General features: G+C 44.1%; 1 protein-coding gene across 1 annotated transcript; it reads left to right on the forward strand.

The window, feature by feature from the left end:
• Positions 1–235: 235 nt before the first annotated feature.
• Positions 236–5,476, forward strand: TSHZ2 (teashirt zinc finger homeobox 2). Its single transcript, XM_008590122.1, has 2 exons — positions 236–861; positions 1,090–5,476. Exons 1-2 carry the CDS (start codon positions 236–238, stop codon positions 3,551–3,553), a joined length of 3,090 nt encoding a protein of 1,029 aa, XP_008588344.1. The 3' UTR covers positions 3,554–5,476.
• Positions 5,477–20,895: the final 15,419 nt, after the last annotated feature.

Below are 20,895 nucleotides of genomic sequence, written 5' to 3' on the forward strand. Positions count from 1 at the left end.
GATATCCCCTAAACATGAAAATTATTAAGTTGGGATTCTAGGCATTTATAAAGAATTATGACTCCTGCCAATTAAAAGAAAAAAAGGCAGAAGATGGCACAAAGAAATCACCTGGCTTTTTCCTGCTCCCATTGTTCTCAGTCATAAAAGTGTAGATTAAATTCAGTTCCGCTCAGCAAGCATTAGTCTAAGAGGGGAAACTGGGACAGAATAAGTGACCTGTTATTGTTACTTCATGGCTGCTTCTTCTCTTCTAGGCTATGCCCAGGAGGAACAGTTGAAGGAAGAGGAGGAAATAAAAGAGGAAGAGCAAGAGGAGGACGACAGTGGCTCAATCGCTCAGCTCCAGGGCAGCAATGACACAGGGACAGACGAGGAGCTGGAAACGGGCCCAGAGCAGAAAGGCTGCTTCAGCTACCAGAACTCCCCAGGAAGTCACTTGTCCAATCAGGACGCAGAGAACGAGTCTCTACTAAGCGACGCCAGTGATCAGGTGTCGGACATAAAGAGTGTGTGCAGCCGAGATGCCTTGGACAAGAAAGCCATCCCTCCCCACAAGCTTCCAAACGAAGCACACAACTGCATGGATAAAATGACAGCCGTCTACGCCAACATCCTGTCTGATTCCTACTGGTCGGGCCTGGGCCTGGGCTTCAAGCTGTCCAGCAGCGAGAGGCGGAACTGCGACACCCGAAACGGCAGCACCAAGGGCGATTTTGATTGGCACCAGGATGCCCTATCCAAAAGCCTGCAGCAGAACCTGCCTTCTCGGTCCGTCTCCAAACCCAGCCTGTTCAGCTCGGTGCAGCTGTACCGGCAGAGCAGCAAGATGTGCGGGGCCGTGTTCACCGGGGCCAGCAGGTTCCGCTGCCGGCAATGCAGCGCTGCCTACGACACCTTGGTTGAGCTGACTGTGCACATGAACGAAACAGGCCACTAAGATTTTGATTGGCACCAGGATGCCCTGTCCAAAAGCCTGCAGCAGAACCTGCCTTCTCGGTCCGTCTCCAAACCCAGCCTGTTCAGCTCGGTGCAGCTGTACCGGCAGAACAGCAAGATGTGCGGGGCCGTGTTCACCGGGGCCAGCAGGTTCCGCTGCCGGCAGTGCAGCGCTGCCTACGACACCTTGGTTGAGCTGACTGTGCACATGAACGAAACAGGCCACTATCAAGATGACAACCGCAAAAAGGACAAGCTGCGACCCACGAGCTACTCGAAGCCCCGGAAAAGGGCTTTCCAGGACATGGACAAGGAGGACGCTCAAAAGGTTCTGAAGTGTATGTTTTGTGGCGACTCCTTCGACTCCCTCCAAGATTTGAGTGTCCACATGATAAAAACAAAACATTACCAAAAAGTGCCTTTGAAGGAGCCAGTACCAACCATTTCATCGAAAATGGTCACCCCTGCAAAGAAACGCATTTTTGAGGTGAATCGGCCGTGTTCCCCCGATTCCACCACAGGATCGTTTGCAGATTCTTTCTCTTCTCCGAAGCACGCCAACTCGCAGCTGTCCTCCAACAACCGCTACGGCTACCAGAATGGCGCCAGCTACACCTGGCAGTTTGAGGCCTGCAAGTCCCAGATCTTAAAGTGCATGGAGTGCGGCAGCTCCCACGACACCTTGCAGCAGCTAACCACCCACATGATGGTCACAGGTCACTTTCTCAAGGTCACCAGCTCTGCCTCCAAGAAGGGGAAGCAGCTGGTGTTAGACCCACTGGCAGTGGAGAAAATGCAGTCATTGTCGGAGGTCCCGAACAGCGATTCTCTGGCTCCCAGGCCATCGAACAACTCAGCCTCTGACTGTACAGCCTCAACAACCGAGTTAAAGAAAGAGAGTAGAAAAGAAAAAGCAGAGGAAACCAACAAGGACGAGAAAGTCATGAAAAGCGAGGAATATGAAGATCCCCTACAAAAACCATTAGACCCTACAATAAAATATCAATATCTACGGGAGGAGGACTTGGAAGATGGCTCAAAGGGTGGAGGGGATATTTTGAAGTCATTAGAAAATACTGTGACCACAGCCATCAACAAAGCCCAAAATGGGGCTCCCAGCTGGAGCGCGTACCCCAGCATCCACGCAGCCTACCAGCTGCCAGAGGGCACCAAGCCTCCTTTGCCCATGGGATCCCAGGTGCTGCAGATTCGGCCTAATCTCGCCAACAAGTTAAGGCCAATTGCACCAAAATGGAAAGTAATGTCACTCGTTTCTATGCCCACAAACCTGGCCCCATACACTCAAGTTAAGAAGGAGTCAGAAGAAAAAGACGAAATCGTGAAGGAATGTGGGAAAGAGAGTCCCCACCAAGAGGCATCGTCTTTCAGCCACAGCGAGGGGGATTCCTTCTCCAAGAGCGAAACGCCTTCAGAATCCAAAAAGACTGAGCCATGTCCCCTGAAGGAGGAGGACAAGCTGATGAAAGAGAGCGGTGAGAAGGAGAAGACTCAGCCCTTGGAGCCGGCGTCTTCTCTCAGCAATGGCTGTGCCCTGGCCGACCACAATCCGGCACTGCCCTGCATCAACCCGCTCAGCGCCTTGCAGTCCGTCTTGAACAATCACCTGGGCAAAGCCACTGAACCCTTACGCTCACCTTCCTGCTCCAGCCCAAGCTCAAGCACAATTTCTATGTTCCACAAGTCCAATCTCAGTGTCATGGACAAGCCGGTTTTGAGTCCTGCATCCACAAGGCCGGCCAGTGTGTCTAGACGCTACCTGTTTGAGAACAACGATCAGCCCATCGACTTGACCAAGTCCAAAAGCAAGAAAGCCGAGTCCTCACAAGCACAATCCTGCATGTCCCCGCCTCAGAAGCATGCTCTGTCTGACATCGCCGACATGGTCAAAGTCCTCCCCAAAGCAACCACCCCAAAGCCTGCCACTTCCTCGAGGGTCCCTCCCCTGAAGCTGGAAATGGATGTCAGGCGCTTTGAGGATGTCTCCAGTGAAGTCTCAACTTTGCATAAAAGAAAAGGTCGGCAGTCCAACTGGAATCCTCAGCACCTTCTGATTTTGCAAGCTCAGTTTGCCTCAAGCCTCTTCCAGACATCAGAGGGCAAATATCTGCTGTCCGATCTGGGCCCGCAAGAGCGTATGCAAATCTCCAAGTTCACGGGACTCTCCATGACCACCATCAGCCACTGGCTGGCAAACGTCAAGTACCAGCTTAGGAAAACAGGAGGGACAAAATTTCTGAAAAACATGGACAAAGGACATCCCATCTTTTATTGCAGTGACTGTGCCTCCCAGTTCAGAACCCCCTCTACCTACATCGGTCACTTAGAATCCCACCTAGGTTTCCAAATGAAGGATATGACCCGCATGGCAGCAGACCAGCAAAGCAAGGTGGGGCAGGAGCTTTCCCGGGTATCATCGGCTCAGAGATCTCCGGAAACAATAGCTGGCGAAGAGGACACAGACTCTAAATTCAAGTGTAAGTTGTGCTGTCGGACATTTGTGAGCAAACACGCAGTAAAACTCCACCTAAGCAAAACGCACAGCAAGTCACCCGAACACCATTCACAGTTTGTAACAGACGTGGATGAAGAATAGCTCTGCAGGTATGGGTTTGCTCCCAGGCGATTGTGACAGTGGCCTTGCAAGGAGCTTCTTACAGGGAGATGGGTCTGCTTAGAGGCAACTAATATCTCCCAATGTCAAGCAGGACAATAGCTTGTTGGAGTAGGACTTATTTTTATGAATGACCAGAACATGATAAATAAGTCTTAACCACTCTCTCGAGTCCTCCAATTTAGAGTTGGGGAACAGAATAAAATGGGGTGAGAGAGATAAGTTCCCCTGAGATACCCAAGGCAACCTCCCGGGTCCAGCCCAGGCTACCCCTCATTTTAATCAATAAGTACTAACTTCTCTCACCATCCCATTTCACCACCCCACCTTCCCACAGCAATACTAATGTCTTATAAGGTGTAAACAGGTGAGCACCAGAATAAAGATGGGAGAGTTGCTAGGGGCATTCACTCTACAGAGATTTCTTAATCAGCTCATGAATACCTTAAAGTTGTCTTTATTATTGTTACTTATAATTAACACTTTTTGCAGCTTACTTTTAGCCATTGCTACCTTCCATCGCCTTCCCTTTGTTTATTTCCCACATTAAGTTTCCTATGAAAGAGCTTATGCCTTTAAGGGATAATAGGAAAATATTCTTCTCTGCAGAACATTGAGATGAAAAGAGAAGAAGCTTATTTTCTTCTCTCATCTTTTGGTTTTCTTTAGGACAAACTAATATCAGAGTCTACCCCTAGCAAAGACAGATACAATGCATGCCCTTGAGATTTTATTTTACATAAAGAAACAAATGGCTTTCCTCACACCTAATGTCAATTCACATGGGTCCCACGGCTTGAGAATTTGCATCTTATATCATATAAATCCTGTGTCTCACATAGTCACTGATGTCCAGACCATCCATGTCACCTCCAGGAAGGAACAAAGAGGCCAAGGGCAGATACTTTGGCAGATTAGCCACATCAGCCATTTTCACATGTCGAGTGTAATCAAAGCTGGTCTTAGCAAATCTCTTTCATCTCCCTTTTTGTATTTTTTTCTACTTCCTTTTCTCTCCCCTCCAGCATGGTACCCTCACATGCTAGGGACCCTCATACATATTCAGGTTGTCCTTTACCTCGGGCCACACCCAAGATGGGAACCCAAGCTGAGCTAACCCTTCTGTGCTTACCAGTCCAGTTTATATTGTGCTGGGTTACAGATATGCTCTTAATTAATTACTTAGCTCTTCATTCATTCATTCATTCATTCACAATAAGATGTGAAAGGCTAATATTAGCTCAGCACATAAGCCCTCACCACCCCCTATTGTTAGAGTATTTGTTTTTAAATAGGACCCTCTCAGATCAAGCTACAAGGTTATGGACACTAGGAGAGTTCCAGATAGAGGGGGTATTTGTCTAGCCTGGCTTTGGACTCACCTCCTGTCAGGTAGAGAGATTTACCAAGTGTGAGGCTGGCCAAAATGAAATAAGAGGTTAAAATATCTGATCTTGGATTTTTCCCTTAGCGAGAAGTTCTAAGTGCCTGCTAAGAGAAGACCCATTCTATAACTCTAACAGCTATCTGGGCCCAAATGAAGGCTTTTGTGTTTGCATGTTTTTATTATGATAATTAAATGGGTTACTGGTGATTCATCTCTTGCTTTCCAAGCATGATTTGTTCAGCTCACACTATTGAAAGAAAAGCCAAAATGCATCTATTGAATCCACACGTGAGCTTGGAGCTCTGCAATGTCCTATTTATTTGCTATATAACATTTTGAATTTTGTGTAACTTGCTATTATGCTTTTCTGGTTCTTTAAAAAAAAAGGTGGACATACACAGAATACCTACAGAGAAGAAAGGTGTTTCATATCCAATAGTGGTGGGTCCAAACCATGGTGAAGAGAACAAATAGGTAATACTTATTTGTCATATAATAAAGACCAATTTTCCACCTGTTAGGTTTGTAATCTTTTTTTTTTTTTGAAAAAATTAATATCACTGCCAAAACACTGTGATATGGAGATAAGGAGAAGGGACAAAAAGAAAGAAAGCATCCATCCATTCTCAGTCAGAATCTGAAATGTGTGGTATCCGTTCTAGGGAAATGAAGGTAAACCTGCTAAGAACATAGATAAGGTCACTGTTTCCACATCTCTCTGCATTTGTATGGAATAAATATTTCTAATTTGAGCCTTCGAAGCACCGTATTACAGTGTTATCATCATATGACACCAAAACTCCATCCTTACATAATGACTGTTATGCTGTGATTCTGGGAGGGTTACAAAACAACAGGTCTGAGTATTTGGGACTCATTTAAAGCAAGGAGAGTGTATGCATTGTGTATCTAGAAAAGATGGTGCGGGTGCTGGGTGTGTTTGTGCCAATACTAAAAATATTCTAATCTGCCTGATTAGATCCCCCATCTGAACAAAAGTGGCTTCATGATGCTTTGGTCACCCATGAAAGGATGCCTCTATCCCCAGGGTCCTTTTTAGAACACTTATGTAATACCTTGCCCACGGCTTAGAATTATGCATATTATGTTTTTAAGTGGTCACAAAATGGCTTCACTGTTATCTGGAACTCTAATCTTAGTTGATATACATGATAGCACAAATTGTGCAAAATGACATGATATTTTTAGAAAGCATGGTCAAGATTTTATAGAAAATTTAGGAGCTTTACCATATCTATGTTTTCTAAAAGACACATTTTAGAACCAAATTTTCTTTCCTTTCTTCGATATATCTTAAATCCTGCAAAATGCTCTGCCAAATATTAAATGCAACTTTTCATTAAAAATTCATCAGAGGACATCAAATGTGCAACCCTATTTTAGGACATAAGTAACCTAAAACAATTTTAATATGTATTTGTATATATATTTAAAAGCCACATGCTCTTGAATAATAGAAATTAAACAGAGAGCAACTCAATGAGCGTTAACATGCATAAGGACTTGAAATTATAGTCATTATTGTGTAACCCAGTGTACAAGTTTAACAGCACACCTAGCCTTGAAATTGTTGGCAGGAATGTATTCTAGTCCAATGAGCTGACGCCTTTGTTGTGGATAGCTTGATAAAAACACATGTTCAGGGTGAAAAGTATATAAGGTTGCCAGATAAAATAAAGGATGGACTTCCAATTAAGGTTACATTTCAGATAAAAAACAAATATGTTTTTAGTATAAGTATGTCTCAAATATTGCATGGGCCATTCTTATATTTAAAAGGCATTTATTGTTTATCTGAGATTCAACTTTAACTAAACATCTTGTATTTTTACTTGCCAAATCTGGCAACCCTAACAGCACGGATTATATGGCGGCCTTGAAGAGGCAAACAGGATGGATTAATTAGTGCTGGAAGAGACATCCACTGTTTCTTCTTCATCTGTTAAATAAATATTCCTTTCCTTCTTCCTTCCTTCTTTCCTTGCTTTCTTCTTTTCTTCCCTCCCTGAATTCCTTTCATCCCTCAAGAAATATTGGTTGTGCTTTTATTATGCACCAGACTCTATTTAGCAAAGGAAATATAATAGTGAACCAACAGTCATGCCAATTATAATAGCAAAATGTTCCAGGCCTTGCAGCAAGCACTTTACATTATTTCACTTAATTCTCATGAACAGCCCTACGAGGTAGGACTTGATTCAACCACGTGACAGAAGAGGAATGGAGGCAGAGAGATTCTGCACAATTATTTCACTTAATTCTCATGAACAGCCCTATGAGGTAGGACTTGATTCAACCACGTGACAGAAGAGGAATGGAGGCAGAGAGATTCTGCACAATTTCCCCAAGGTCCCACGTCTTCAAGCCTCACTCATTCACTATCACATACCTAGAAAGCCATCATTCCATGGCAAACTCTGTGTTAATCCCAGGGAATAAACCAATGACCAGGACAACAGCCTGTTTTTGAGGCTACTGGAAGACACATGATGGACAACTCCAGGGAAATGCTGAAGGGAGCACACACAGGGGCCCCTCCCAGTCCCAGGGGAAGCCAAGATGGAAAACCATGGTTTCAGAGGCAGCATTCGGGACCCCTCGGAATTGAGTTCAAACCCTAACTCATCCACTCCCTCTAAGACGTGCCCTGCTTCTGTGCCTACAAAATGTGGACCTAATATGCCTCTCATAGGAAGGTGGTAAGAATCAAATGAATGTGTGTCTTTATTTTCCATAAAGCCTGACACACAGCAGGTTCCCGAGAAAAGTAAGTTCTAGAACAGAGTCTCTACAGGACCTTGCATGTTCTGCAAACTCACCGGAAGTATCCAGAACTTGCAGCGTCTTCTCGGGTTGAACTAATTAATACCCATGTGAAAACCTCAACCTGCTATCCCATTACAATAACAACGATAGCAAAGCTACCATTTATGGCTTATTCCTATCAACCATGCATAGCTATTCATATCACCCTCATTTTATAGAGAAGTAAACCGAGGCTCAAAGGGTTTCATGATTTGTCCAAGAACACACAGGAAGCCCAGAGGTGGGATTTGAATCCAGGACTGCCTGACGCTCATCAACTCTCTCCTGCTTTTGGTTTCCTCTTCCTTGCCTGATGGTTTCTAGGTGTTCCCCAGGGACAGACCTATCTCCGACAGCATAGAGAAAAGGCTGTGAACGTGGGGTAAGGGCTGAGAGAGGAGCAGGGCCTTTTCTGTGCCTCCTGGAGGCTCCAGCTGTAAATCAAATATTGCAACTCAGGGGCCTGCATCTGACCTACAGGGTGAAGCAGAGCATCCTTGTTCTTTTTATTTTAACGCTCTTGTTCATCGGGGTAATTAGACATTTACCACATCGCGTCTAACCAAGAAATGACCCAAATTTCAGAGAAAATGTATACATAAAATACACGTTATATATTTTTTATATATAATTCTCATCCTGACTTTCAGGAATTCATTTTGGGGAAACAAAATGAGGTTCAGGAAAACAGGGTCAAGTCCCAGACTATGGCATTTCTCAAGCAGGAAGAAAGACACGTCTTAATGTTTGCACTTTAGCCAGGCGATCTGGCTTAACTCCCCATGCGCCGATGCCTGGCAGTCTCCGTTACAATTTCCCCCACATTTGGACATTTGAATGCTCGATCCTGACATGTATAATTTGGTGCTTTAATATAGAGTAACATTATTTTTCATTTACTCCAATCTGCCATCAGTATCATCTTTTCATTTAACCAGATACAATTCTTTTTTCTTTCGCTAAATTGAAAATCCATGAGCGACAGGGAGTGCAATGTTTTAATTAGCTCATATTTTTTATATGGATTTATGTCTTTAAAATACATTTGTGTAATTCTTCAGCTAAATTAAAAACGTCTTTTTGCAATAGTGAGGAGGAGAAAATAAAGGGCTACATTGTGTCATTAGCTTAGGTAGATGCAGATGAACAGTGGAATCTAGAGGAGGGACACACACGATCGCTGGAGCTGCTGTCTGCGCTGGTTTTGAACTTGCCCTTCATTTAAAGAAGTCTTTCTCTATAAAGACTTCTCGAAAAATGGCTTGAAGAGGGGATTTTTTAGGCCCGTAGTAAGTAAACAAGCAGGTAACTTCAAGGAGCTCATTTGAAACCAAACCTGCCGCCAAATAGAAAAAAGTCATAATGATAAACAGTTTTCCCCTGCATTTCTCTCTTTGTCTTTTTTTTTTTTAACTATCAAGTTTAAAGCTTTCCATGATGCTTTTTTTCTACTTTATAGGAGACAAGTGACATTCCGTGGTAAATGGGAGAAAAAGCCATGCAGAACTGAAATCTCTCTAATGCATTGACACTAACTTGCCCTCTATTGTTGGAAACGAGCAGGCGCTCGTGATTGTTCATCACACGACTCCTAATGCAGTTAAAGCATTCAGCTATAATTTCTCCTTGCATTTATAATTACTGTCATAGACTGCACACCTCGGTGAGCAGATTAAAGCTATAAACTATTTAGCCGCGGCTCTAAGACGAGGAACTTGATTTGTCTGGCAGGAGTTATTTGTTAGAGAGCTTGACACTTCACATAAAAATGACTCAACTTGATGGAGAACAATGCAGTTTTAGCAATGCAGGGGTTTTAAATCAGTCATGACGCCACACCCTGCAAGAATTGCAGGGCAGTTTGTTAAACGATATGTAGGCCACGGAGATAACGGAGTGTGTTAAGGGTCCCCAAAATAGAAGAAAATTGGGTATGCAGCGGCTTTCTTTCCTGACCCTCCTCTGGAAGAACAGGAGTTTGTTGTAAATCAGCACACGTCATGTTCTCCGATTAAATCCAGCATAAACGTTATGCGAGGCTCACCCGACGGGGAAAGGGACTACCAGCCGCCTAAGGCGCATGTCACATGTGGGAGTTTTAGGGGACTGTGTGTGGCTGTAGAGAACATTTGCCTCCAGAACCTCAGGAAGCCAGGGCTACGTGGAAAGTGGTTGTTGGGGGTGGGGGGGGGGGGTCTTCCTGAAATATTCATGAATTTATTTGTTTACTTACAGGACGCACATAAGGTATTTAGGAATAGAGAATGATTGTGTGGGGCGATTCCATAACTTTTTAGCTAGAAAAATAAACAAAAATAGATATTTCTTCACTCAGACATCTTTTAATTGTTGGGATCCAGTAAGCAGGAGCTGTCGTTCTCAGTCAACTGAAATATTCATGAATTTATTTGTTTACTTACAGGACGCACATAAGGTATTTAGGAACAGAGAATGATTGTGTGGGGCGATTCCATAACTTTTTAGCTAGAAAAATAAACAAAAATAGATATTTCTTCACTCAGACATCTTTTAATTGTTGGGATCCAGTAAGCAGGAGCTGTCGTTCTCAGTCAATTTTGGTGAGTTTGATTTGTCATGGAATCGTCCTCCACCTACCCACACCTCACAGCCACAAACAAACAAATTTATTTTAAAACTAGCATTCAGCATTGAGGCTCTATTGAATCTGTATTTACAGTAGGTGATGGATGCTGGTGCCCAGATATTAGGCATAACAAATACAAGTGTTCCAAGGGCCAGGATGGGCAGAGGCTGTGGCAATTGAGAGCAAGAAGACCCTGCACAGCTCCAGCAATTTCCAGAGAAATCCAGATCTTTGCATGAAGCCTCCCAATGTTTAAGTTGAGAGCCTTTTTTTTCCCCATCAGAATTTTGAATATTTATTCTACAAGCATTGACTTCTAATGATAATATTAGCTAACAATTTTATTTTTTTATTTTTTTAAATCTTATCATTATACAATGTAAACATTTTTTGTGGCCTTTTACCATTTTCTCCCTAACCCCTGTCCCCTTCCCCCTTTCCCGCTTCTGGTGTCCTCAGCTCTGTTCTCTCCTTTTGAGAGTTTAAATTGAGAGTCTTTATTGCTGTGTTTTGGTTTGAGTTTTAGTTTGTTTTCTGGTTGTTTTTAATACTCTTCAAGCTAAACCAAGTATGTCAGAGCCCAGATTTAGCTCCTAAGCTACACATTTGCAGCCTCTAAATCCAGCAGCAAGCAAAACGGAGACACTAGCCCTACTTCCTGGTGTTATTTGTCTTTCTTTCCCCAGCTTACCCACAACTAGCAGCAAGACTTTGGGCTCCCCCCATCTCTGGAGGATGCTGTGTTGTTCTTTGGGGAATGGTCTCTTTTTCTTCTTATGATTTTATGAAGTTTCTGCAACATAGAGTAGGAAATCAGTCTGGGCTCTCTAGGGTAACCAATCATCTGGGCTTTTCTGGGGCTTGGCAGGGAGGGTTCCCAGGATGTGGGGCTCAAACCTGGAAAATCCCAGACAAACTGGGATGAGTTGGTCATCCTGTTCTTCTAATATACTCTGTTTTCTCTTCAGATCATGTAAGTCTTTCACCTTTTACTGATACCTCTGTCACTTCAGGGCACAATACACATCGCTAGCATTGCTGGTGAAATGGGGTGTGTTATCTAATCCTAATGATATTTTGCCAACTCTGGTGTTACCCAACACATTATGGCCTGTGGTATCTGCTTAATCCTCATGGCAAAACTGCAAGATAGATATTATTTCCATTTTAGAGATGAGCAAGCTGAGGCTCAGAGCAGGTGCTTCAGGTGCCCAAGACACACAGCAACATGAGGCAGAGCTGAGACTCCAGGCCAGAGCCACCAAAATCAGAGCTCAGGGCTCCGCACACAGCACAAGTGCAGTACCTACCTCACCGTGGTGTAGACTAAGCACTGAGTGTTTCAATGCTTGGTGCCTTTAAAGTGCATAAAGTCTACACAAATTGATTTTTTAAACATGTGTAACCATGCCTCAATTATAGTTGTCACAGAGTGGCGTATCTCTGCCTGCTCAAAGCTCTAACCCAAAGGCTGGGTGCCCCGAAGGAGCGAGTGGGTACAGCCTCGCTGTTTCTAACGTCTCAGCAATGTGCCTACACACACCCTCTTGTAAGCTACCCAGCACTCTTGCCAGTAGGCAAAGGACGATGGCTTAGCAAGATTCTGTTCCGTGAAGTTAGCTGTCAAGTTATTGCTTTATGGGAAGTAGATATTTTATACAAAGGCTACTCCTTCATTCACCCAGGCATTGTACGTTGAGTACTTACTGTATGCCCGGTGCTGTTCAAGCGCTGGGGATAAGGCCATAATCAAAATGGACAAGTGCCAGGAGCTGGCGTTCTGGCTGGGGAGATGGATGAAAAATTGTATAAAGTGCCACGATGAAGGGAAACAGGCAGTGTCGAGGGACAGAGGGTGAGATGGCATGTCGGTTTACTCAAAGCTCAGGGAAGGCCTTGTTGAGAAGGTCCCTTTGTACCGAGACCAGCCAAGCAATACCCAGAGAAGTGTGTTCCCCAAGAAGTGGGAAGAGCATCTCTGGGGTTCTGAAGGCAAGAAGGGGAGATGTGGAGAAATAAGGCCCAGGGAGGTGAAGTGACTTACCCCAGGCCACACAGCTAACCATCTTCACACACGCAAAGGTAATCCCAGTGAGAACATTTAAATACATTGGAGCAGACATGGAAGGCATGGTTGGGGAGCTTAGAAGAGTGTGAATTTCAGACTGTCAGTGCCACTGAGCCTGAGAGAAGGGAGAGCTTGGCAAGCAACGAAGGCAGTATGAGAGAGGTCTTGCGGAGTGTTGGCATCAAGCAGGGACAGATGAGGGAGGGACACGCAGCCAGCAGGGGAAGGGTCACAGGAGTTAGGACGGGAGGGTTGGGTTGCTGACAGCTACAGTACGAGAGAGGCTTCTGTGCCCTTCCTCTTGCAGCCCCATGGCATACACCTCCCTGTTGGGTGAGCTGGTCTTTCTCTTCTGTTGTTTGATAGGCACCATCGCAGCAAATGCCACCTCCTGGGCTCCAGAGGGGAAGCCCCATTGCTTCCAAGGGAACTGCACTTGATTATTCTCGAGAATTGGTGACATTCTGTGGTTGTTTCTTGTGGGAGAAGCATGGGTCTGGCCCACCCAGTGGTTTTTGTTCACTTCCTATTGTCACTGTATAGAGAGTGGAATTTTGCATACACACAAGTAATTAATTTCATACTTCCTTGTTGTGAATGTCTCATACTTCAGCAGAAAAGCAGAAAGACTTCTTCAGGTCAGAGAAGCACAGAGAGCAATCTAAGAGAAATGTGTTTCCCCTTTCTCCCTTCTTTCTTTCCTCCTTCCCTCCCTCCCTCCCTCCCTCCTTGATTTGTCAGGTATCTCTTACGCATCTGCTAGGCACTGGGGATATTACAGTGAAAAATACAAGCTCCTTGCCCTTGGGAAGCTTTGGCTTTTGACTTTCAAGTAAGGCTCGAGAGAGGATATTTGGTGACAACTTACCTGACTTAACCTGCAGTGGGGTAAGGTGTAAGCAATTAGACTTATTGGGTTTTATTGTATTACCAAGGAGGAGCACCTGACCCGGCATCAGGGTCATGGATGGGGAAGGACACAGGGCATCAAAAAGGCTTCCTGAGCAGGTAATCTGTTCTGAGACATGAAAGATGATAGAAGGAACTCAGGAAAGAGAGAAACAGCATGAAAGGAGACCGACAGCAAAGGGAATCTTCTGGAAACCAAAAGAAATTCAATTCGTGTGTCTGTTCCACCCCCAGATATTTTCTTGTTTTCATGAATTAGACATAAATAACTGCAGACTCAGTTCAGATGTGGCTGGGATCCCTGTGTTTTTGTACATTTACTAACTGGATCACCATTTTAGTCCAAAGCAACAGAGTCTGTTTTCTCAATAAGCTTATGTAGTCTTACCTCCAATTACAAATTATTTACCTTGAAAATACCAATAATAAATATAATTCTCCCATCATTACTGAGCTTATGTAGTCTCACCTCCAATTACAAACCATTTACCTTGGAAATACCAATAATGGGTATCATTCACCAATCATTCCTAGTATTAAGAATAATAGGGCTATAATAATAATTAATTTTACGTCTTATAAATTTGATAAATATTGGTTAAGCATCTACTTTCTCTCAGGCCCTGTGCAGGGCTCTGGGGATAAACAATGACACTTTTTGCCCTCGTGGAGCTCCAGTCAAGTCGGGCAGGCAGATGGTGATCAAATAATCACACGGGTGAACATCCCATCGCCCTGGGGGGAAGTGCCACCAACGAGAGGTGTATGTGGCTCTGGACGTCTCCAGCAAGGGCTTGAATTTGGTAATGACGTTCACAGAGGATGGAAATGACCACTAAGTGTTAACAAGTGGAACAGGAAGTGTGTTCCAGACAGAGGGAGAAGCATGTGCCAAGTCCCTGTGGTCAGTGAGAACAGGGGAAAGCACAGGTGGCTGAAAGAAAGCTGGAATGAGGCTCCAGTGTCTTGGGTTCTCATAATATCTGTGCTCACCTCCTTAAAGTCACCATTCACTTATTTTTTCCAACCATCTCACAAGCTGAGTAATGTTCGTCCATTCTACAGAAAAAGAAACTGAAGCTCAGAAATAGTGACAATCCTCAGGGTCACAGTCAGTGGCAGAGAGACAATGGGAGTCAAGCCTCAATGACTTTAAATGCGTGTTCTTTCTACCACATGACTCTCAGCAGTCACACCGTCTCTGCCTTATACCGATAAAGCACAATTTAAAGATTGCCGGTGTATATTAGATGCTTGTGATGGCCAAGGCCAGATTCCCACAAACACTTAGTAAATAAAACTAAGTACGGAATGAACAAATGCTGAGGTATTAATCAACACTGGTGGTTGAACTGAATGCTTTCGTAGAAGCTAAGTGCTGAGTCCAGGCTAGCAATTTTCACATAGTATAATTCTTCCAACAATTTTTTGAAATAGGTGTTTTTATTACCATTCGCCTTTTGCAGCCAAGAAAACTAGGGCTTTAAGAGTTCAAGTGACTTGTCCAAGGTCACCCAGCTGGTCAGTGTTGAAGCTGGAACTCAAGCTCATCAGTCAGAGCCTGCAGTCTTAACCCTTCGTGTTCCGCTTCGGGTGACAGAAAGCAAAGACCGTAAAGACTCAGCGGTGAGAGGGATCAGCTTGGCCACTGGGGGTTGGAGTGTCTGGGGTCCTTTTGGGGATTTGAACTAAAGAGTTGTATAAAGGAGGAGGAGGGGCAGGCATTTGGATGTCTTCTGGCTAAAAGCATCTTTCCATTTTTATTTTGGAGCCCCTAGTATGTATATTTTATTCAGAATATAAAGGCAGTTTGTGGAAAATGCAGGCCCAAACTTGAATTGTTTATGATCCATTTTGGTGTCTCCAATTAAAAAGATGGATACCAATTAAGGAACGGGGGTGGCTCTTTATAATTAAGAAATTTGAATATTTCTGTACTTTGAGGTTTCGGGGATGACATAGGCCTAGCCATGGCAATGAGATGCAAGGAATCAGGCAGGAGAAGATCGCCAGACCAGGCGACAGCATGATGTAGCAACAGACTCTGAGTAGTGCCTCGTAGTGAGCACATGGGTTCAGAGCCTGTCTTACATAGCTCAGATCTCTATTTTGCTCCTTTCCCCTGTCATGAGTCTCAGGCTTCATCTTCAGCATGAATATGAGAATAAATGAAAAACAAATGGTAGATATTTTAAAACATATATCTTGAATGGCTATGTAATCTTGGTAAACCTCAGTTTGAGAATCTGTCAAATGGAATCAACAGTATTGTCCCTTCTTCATGGGCCATTATGAGGATTAAAGGAAACAGTCCACATGGACCACGCAGAATATAGTCAGTGCTTAGTAAATCTGAGCTGTTATTTTTATTGGGACTCTCAGAGGTCAGGGCACACTTGGGGTCATGTTACAAGGGCTCACTCAGTTCCTGGCATGGCTCAACAAAATCTGTTACCAAACTCATGTCTGGCTGCCCACCCCTTTGAGAAGGAAAGAAAAAAAGACTCAAGTCAAATGGTTGGTGTTTAGAAAAGCAGATGTATGCAGCTGAAGGAGATGGTAGGCTATCCCATTTCAATGACGTAGATTTACAGAGGGGTTTGTAAAGTGGAGGATGAGGGAATGGAATGTGGGATGAAAAGTAGGAGGGAGGGGACGCAAGCCATGAGGGGTCCGTGTCTATGAGTCAGGTACAAGGTCTCGCCAAGGCCTCGTCTGGTTTCTGCTCCCGTCCTTATCTCAGGGTCTGGATTACATGCAAGTCTGAAGCTTCAGGCTGGCTGGAAAACAGTGTTACATTCATGTCAATAATGTCATCTTGCCCCATAATCAAGGTTCAAAATATCAAATAACCATGGGAGAAGAGGAAACTCAGAGAAATGCATGCCAAGGAAAAAAAAAACTGTTTTTAAAATTTGCCTACAGCTCATGCAGTGTTAGGTCCCAGCATGGCTTCAGTCCTGCTCACTCCAGCAGTCAGACACACCTAGGTGCCAATCCCAGCAGTGCCACTTCTGGTTGGGGCCCGGGCACTCAGTTATGCTATCTGAGCCTGGCTCTCTCATCACTAAAATGCAGCTAATGATACTAACCTTCCAGTGACACTGTGCAAACTCGAAAAACAATCTACATTCAGATGGATAAGAGCGTCTGGCACAGACTGGGTGGCAGTAACTGGCCCACTTCAGTTCATGTTGAGGATTTGGTGCAATAGCATGGAGGATCACTCAGCGCCACGCCAGGCACACAAAGGAGTGCGGGTGAGCTTCACTCTCCTCCCTCTGTTCCTCCTTCCCCACCTTGATCACCTGCCTCAAAACAAACAAAAAATCCCCTGAAGTTTGCTTAAGGCTTAAGTCAAGGTGTGCGTTGGATTGTGCCATTTTATTTGAATAAATAAGGAAAGACTGTGAGTTTCAGATTTATCTAAAACAGCTCTGGAAAAGGAAAAAAATAAAAGCATACCCCGAATAAAGGATGGAATATAGCATTAACCTGCTATTTCCTTCCCTCTGACTTCATTCTCTCTCTGCCACCAGCTACCTTGAAGAATTTCACTTGCTGCAATGCAAATTTGCTGATGGCTTAGTCACCCTTGGGAAGATCTGCATTGGATTTTTCAGTGCAGATGATGATGGTGATGATAGTGATGTGACGGTGATGTTGACGACGATGATGATGGTGATGATGATGATGTCACAGTGATGAAGATGATGTCATGGTGTTGATGAGTGATTATGATGTTATGGTGATGATGATGACTATATGATAGTGATTTTGATTAAATGTGGTAACAAACATGCTTAGAACGGTAGCTGGCACAGTGTCCACTATTATTATTGTCCTTCCTGTGGTCGATATTGACAGAGGATTAACATTTATTGAGCACTATTTTGAATCACCATATAGATTATTTTACCAGTCACAATAAATCAAAAGGCACCTCTTCTTTTGATACTTTTTTTTAACAAAGGAATTTTATGTATTTTAATATATGATCTGAGAGGTAGATGGAGACCTTACCTTTATTCACAAATTTAACATTGGGGAAACTGAGACATTTTTCCATAAAGGTGGGAGCCAGCTAAGAACCTGGCCACAGTAAAATCCATCTATAGAGGACACTGTAGAGATGCCTTTGGATTCCTGATACTATAATCCTTGTGCCCCACTCCTGGCTTCTGCATGTTTTGCCTTCTAATAGATACACCTGCAACGTCCCCTGGCTATGGGAGCTGCTCTGCCTGTAAATGCAAGTTTGAGCTGTTCTGCCTGTATGTGCAAGCCACTCTGCCTCAGTGCCTGCAAGTTTATGCCACCACACGAATACATAAAGTTGATATGTAGTACCAGAGCCCATCCCTGGCCTGCAGACAGGCCAAACTCTGTGGCATAATGTGCTAGGCCCCTTATGTGCATTATCTCAATTAATCTTACCTTTAAACTCTATCAGGAAAGAACTCTGATTACACTCAGCTTACAGGTAAAGAAACCGGCCCTCGGAGAGATGAGATGACTGGCAAGAGCATACAGCTAGTAAGAGGCAGAGCTGGAAATCAAGTGTAGACAATCGGATGATCTGCCTCAATCCAGAATTTTGCCCAACAATTCTCCCAGCAGACACACTGGTTACTCACAGGGAAGAGAAGATGAACGGGCAAAAAAAGTTTAAATATCTTGAAAACCTAAATCTTTGACATAGACAACTTCCTACCACTCAGGCCCGCCAGTAAAGTGGCACTTTAAATGTGCCCGGCTTTATCTGGTATTTTTTCATCGATAGAGGAAAAAATGATATTTCAGGTTATGTTATTTTCAATGCTACATTACTCGATTTCACAGTCAAATAATTCTATTTTTGTTCACTGGAGGATTTTGTCATGTTTAATTGTTTATGACTCTCTCCTCCCCCGTGTTTGCTGGGGCCTCCACTTTCCCCTTTAGACTCTCCTGTGTGCAGTAACCATGGAGATGGGTCCCTATTGGATCGTCTTTGCTCTGGCTTAGAAGTCAAAGAACCAATCAGGACTTTGTCATCCCAGAAAATGTAAGAAGATGAAAAAAGAGACGCCTTTTGTGAGTGGAGGGAAGGCCTATCATGCTGTCTTGGGAGACGGGGAGCTCCTGGTGCCTAGAAACCTACGGAAGGGCACGTGAGCAGCTAAGCTCGGAGGAACAGAACATGGGCCCTGGACTGCCCTCGGGGCTGGGTCTCCACTTCCTGGCTGAGGGACCTGGGGCAGGTCACATCACCTCTCTGAGCCTCAGCTGCCTCTTCTGTAAAGTGGCTGCAGGAAGGCCAATGTCACATTATTGTAGGGATAATATTAGAGTCAGCCTACTAAGTGCCCGCATAGTAGAGTATCAAGCACATAGACATCCTCTAGTAAAGAGAGCTACTCTCGTAATAATTAAAAATATAGCAGCCCTGGAATTGAGGTTAGCTAAATGTGTCCAACAATTTTAGTCATAACAACAGCAACAGCAATTGTGATGTGCTGAAACCAAGTCGCATTGTCTGTCTCAGAGACCTTCATTTGAGAAAGACAAAGATAAAAACATTCCTTAAACAGGAAATGCCTATCATGTGTTGGCGACTGTGGCTGGTGCTGGGACTACAGTAGAGACTGGCCCTGCCCTCAGGAGGTTTACCACCCATCAAGGAGGAAAGACAGGTAAACCACCAAGGCTGTCAACCTTAGTGCTGTTACTGAGCCAGAAGGAGATGTGAGGAGTCAAGGGAGTCCAACCCAAGGAGAAGAGATCTAGGCTGAGCCTGAAACCAGGGAGAGGAACTAGCCAGGTGGGAAGGTGAGGAAGAGTATCGTGGAAAGAAGAAACAGCAAGAATAAAGCCTCATAACCCTGTTAACCTACAATTCCTGTTTGAGTAAATCTCCTAAGGGAAATTCTTTTTTTTCTGAAAGGAGATTTCTAGTTTCAGTTTTCTTCTTAGTGGTGCTGAATTTATCATTTGTAGAATGCCTTGCTTTGTGTATAAGTAATTATATTATTGGGAATTTTAAATCAACAAAATTAGTAATAGTAGAAACTAAGCACTTACCAAAATAATTATTCCAAAAAAGAAAAAAAGAAAAGCCTTGTAAGCGAGACGGTATGATTCACTCCAGAAAATGCACGTGGTTCAGCATGATCTGAGCCTGGTTTGGGGAGAAGATGGCAGAGAGAGGAGGCTGAGCAGGCAGGAGGCTGGGGATATACATATGACGGCTTCTACGTGGGTCCATAAACATTGTCTTTTCAGCCTCATAGAAACAGATCTTCACTTGAGGTTTGCTTTATTGCGTATTTGGGCAGCATTTCCATGAAGTTGACTTTGTAGGGCTGGAAGTGAGAGGAGCAGTGGACTTCTCCCTGAGCCTCCAGTTTAGCCTGGATACAAAGTGAACGTCCACCATGAAGCTCCAGGCAGACAGGGGCCATACCCGATTGGCTCACCATTGTGTTCCTTAGAACAAGGCTTTATAAATGTCAGAAGGAAGGGGTAAGAAAGGAAGGAAGAGAGAAGGGATGGACAGTATCTAGAAGGCAACCATAACTTCCTTTTGACATCTGCCAGCTGTGAAATGACAATAAAACCTGTGTCAATTGTCAGTGAGGCAGAGCAAATAAAGAGTGTAAAACACCTAGCATGGTGCCCAGCACACAATAGAAGCCTAGTACGAAGGAATCTTCCAGCTTTTCACAGCCCATAAAAGTACAAGGCAGTGAGAAACATTCCCAGCCCACTATACAAATGATCTGTCCAGAGGACTAACACTTTGCCATGAGGCTTGTACATCTGGGTTAAGAAATGCCTTTCCCCAAGATGCCCATGGGGGCAGAGAGAGTCGATAAATGCCTTCAGGTGAAAGTCAAACCATCCTGCATTCTCTGCAGCAGGAGGATCACAGACCTTCATTCAGTCTTTTCTTCAGTTAATTCTCTTGGAGAAGCTTCTTTGTGCCAAGGCCTGTTCTAAGTGCTTGGTTACAGCAGAGAATAAGATAAACATAGACCTTACATTCTAATCAGGGGACACAGGTTGATGATACTACTAACAGCTAATATTTATTGAGTGCCCAAATATATGTAACAATAATGTTTAAGAATGACAGGCTGCCAAGGAAATACAGGGTAGTGTAAGGGATGACAGGGCCACCTACTTTACATATAGTGGTCAAGGGAAGAAAGACAAGGAGGTTGAGAAGGAGCCAGTCATGTGGAAATTGAGGGCAGAACACCCCAAGCAACAGAAAAAGAAACAGGGATGAGATGTTTGATTCAGAGAAAGGCCAGAGTGTGATGACCTGGGATATGGGTCTGGAAGTACAGGCATGGGGCAAGTCAGGGCTTTGTAGAACATTCCAAGAACTTTGTATTTTTTTTTTCTAATCCCAATGGGAAGCTATTGAAGGCTTGAAACAGGCAAGCAGTACAACCTACTTTCTGTTTTAGAAGATCACTCTGTCTACTGAATGTGGAACGGATGAGAAGGGTCCGGAGTGGCAGCAGGAGAGCAGGGAGAGG

Source organism: Galeopterus variegatus, unplaced genomic scaffold (assembly GCF_000696425.1).
Source record: "Galeopterus variegatus unplaced genomic scaffold, G_variegatus-3.0.2 Scaffold5862, whole genome shotgun sequence".
In the NCBI taxonomy this organism is placed as follows: domain Eukaryota; kingdom Metazoa; phylum Chordata; class Mammalia; order Dermoptera; family Cynocephalidae; genus Galeopterus; species Galeopterus variegatus.

Bases quoted from the DNA above. Each gene is read 5' to 3' on its own strand.
- TSHZ2 (XM_008590122.1), top strand. From the start codon at position 236: ATGGCTGCTTCTTCTCTTCTAGGCTATGCCCAGGAGGAACAGTTGAAG. The intron at 862-1,089 runs GTTCCGCTGCCG...CGGGGCCAGCAG, and splicing joins GTGTTCACCGGGGCCAGCAG to GTTCCGCTGCCGGCAGTGCA.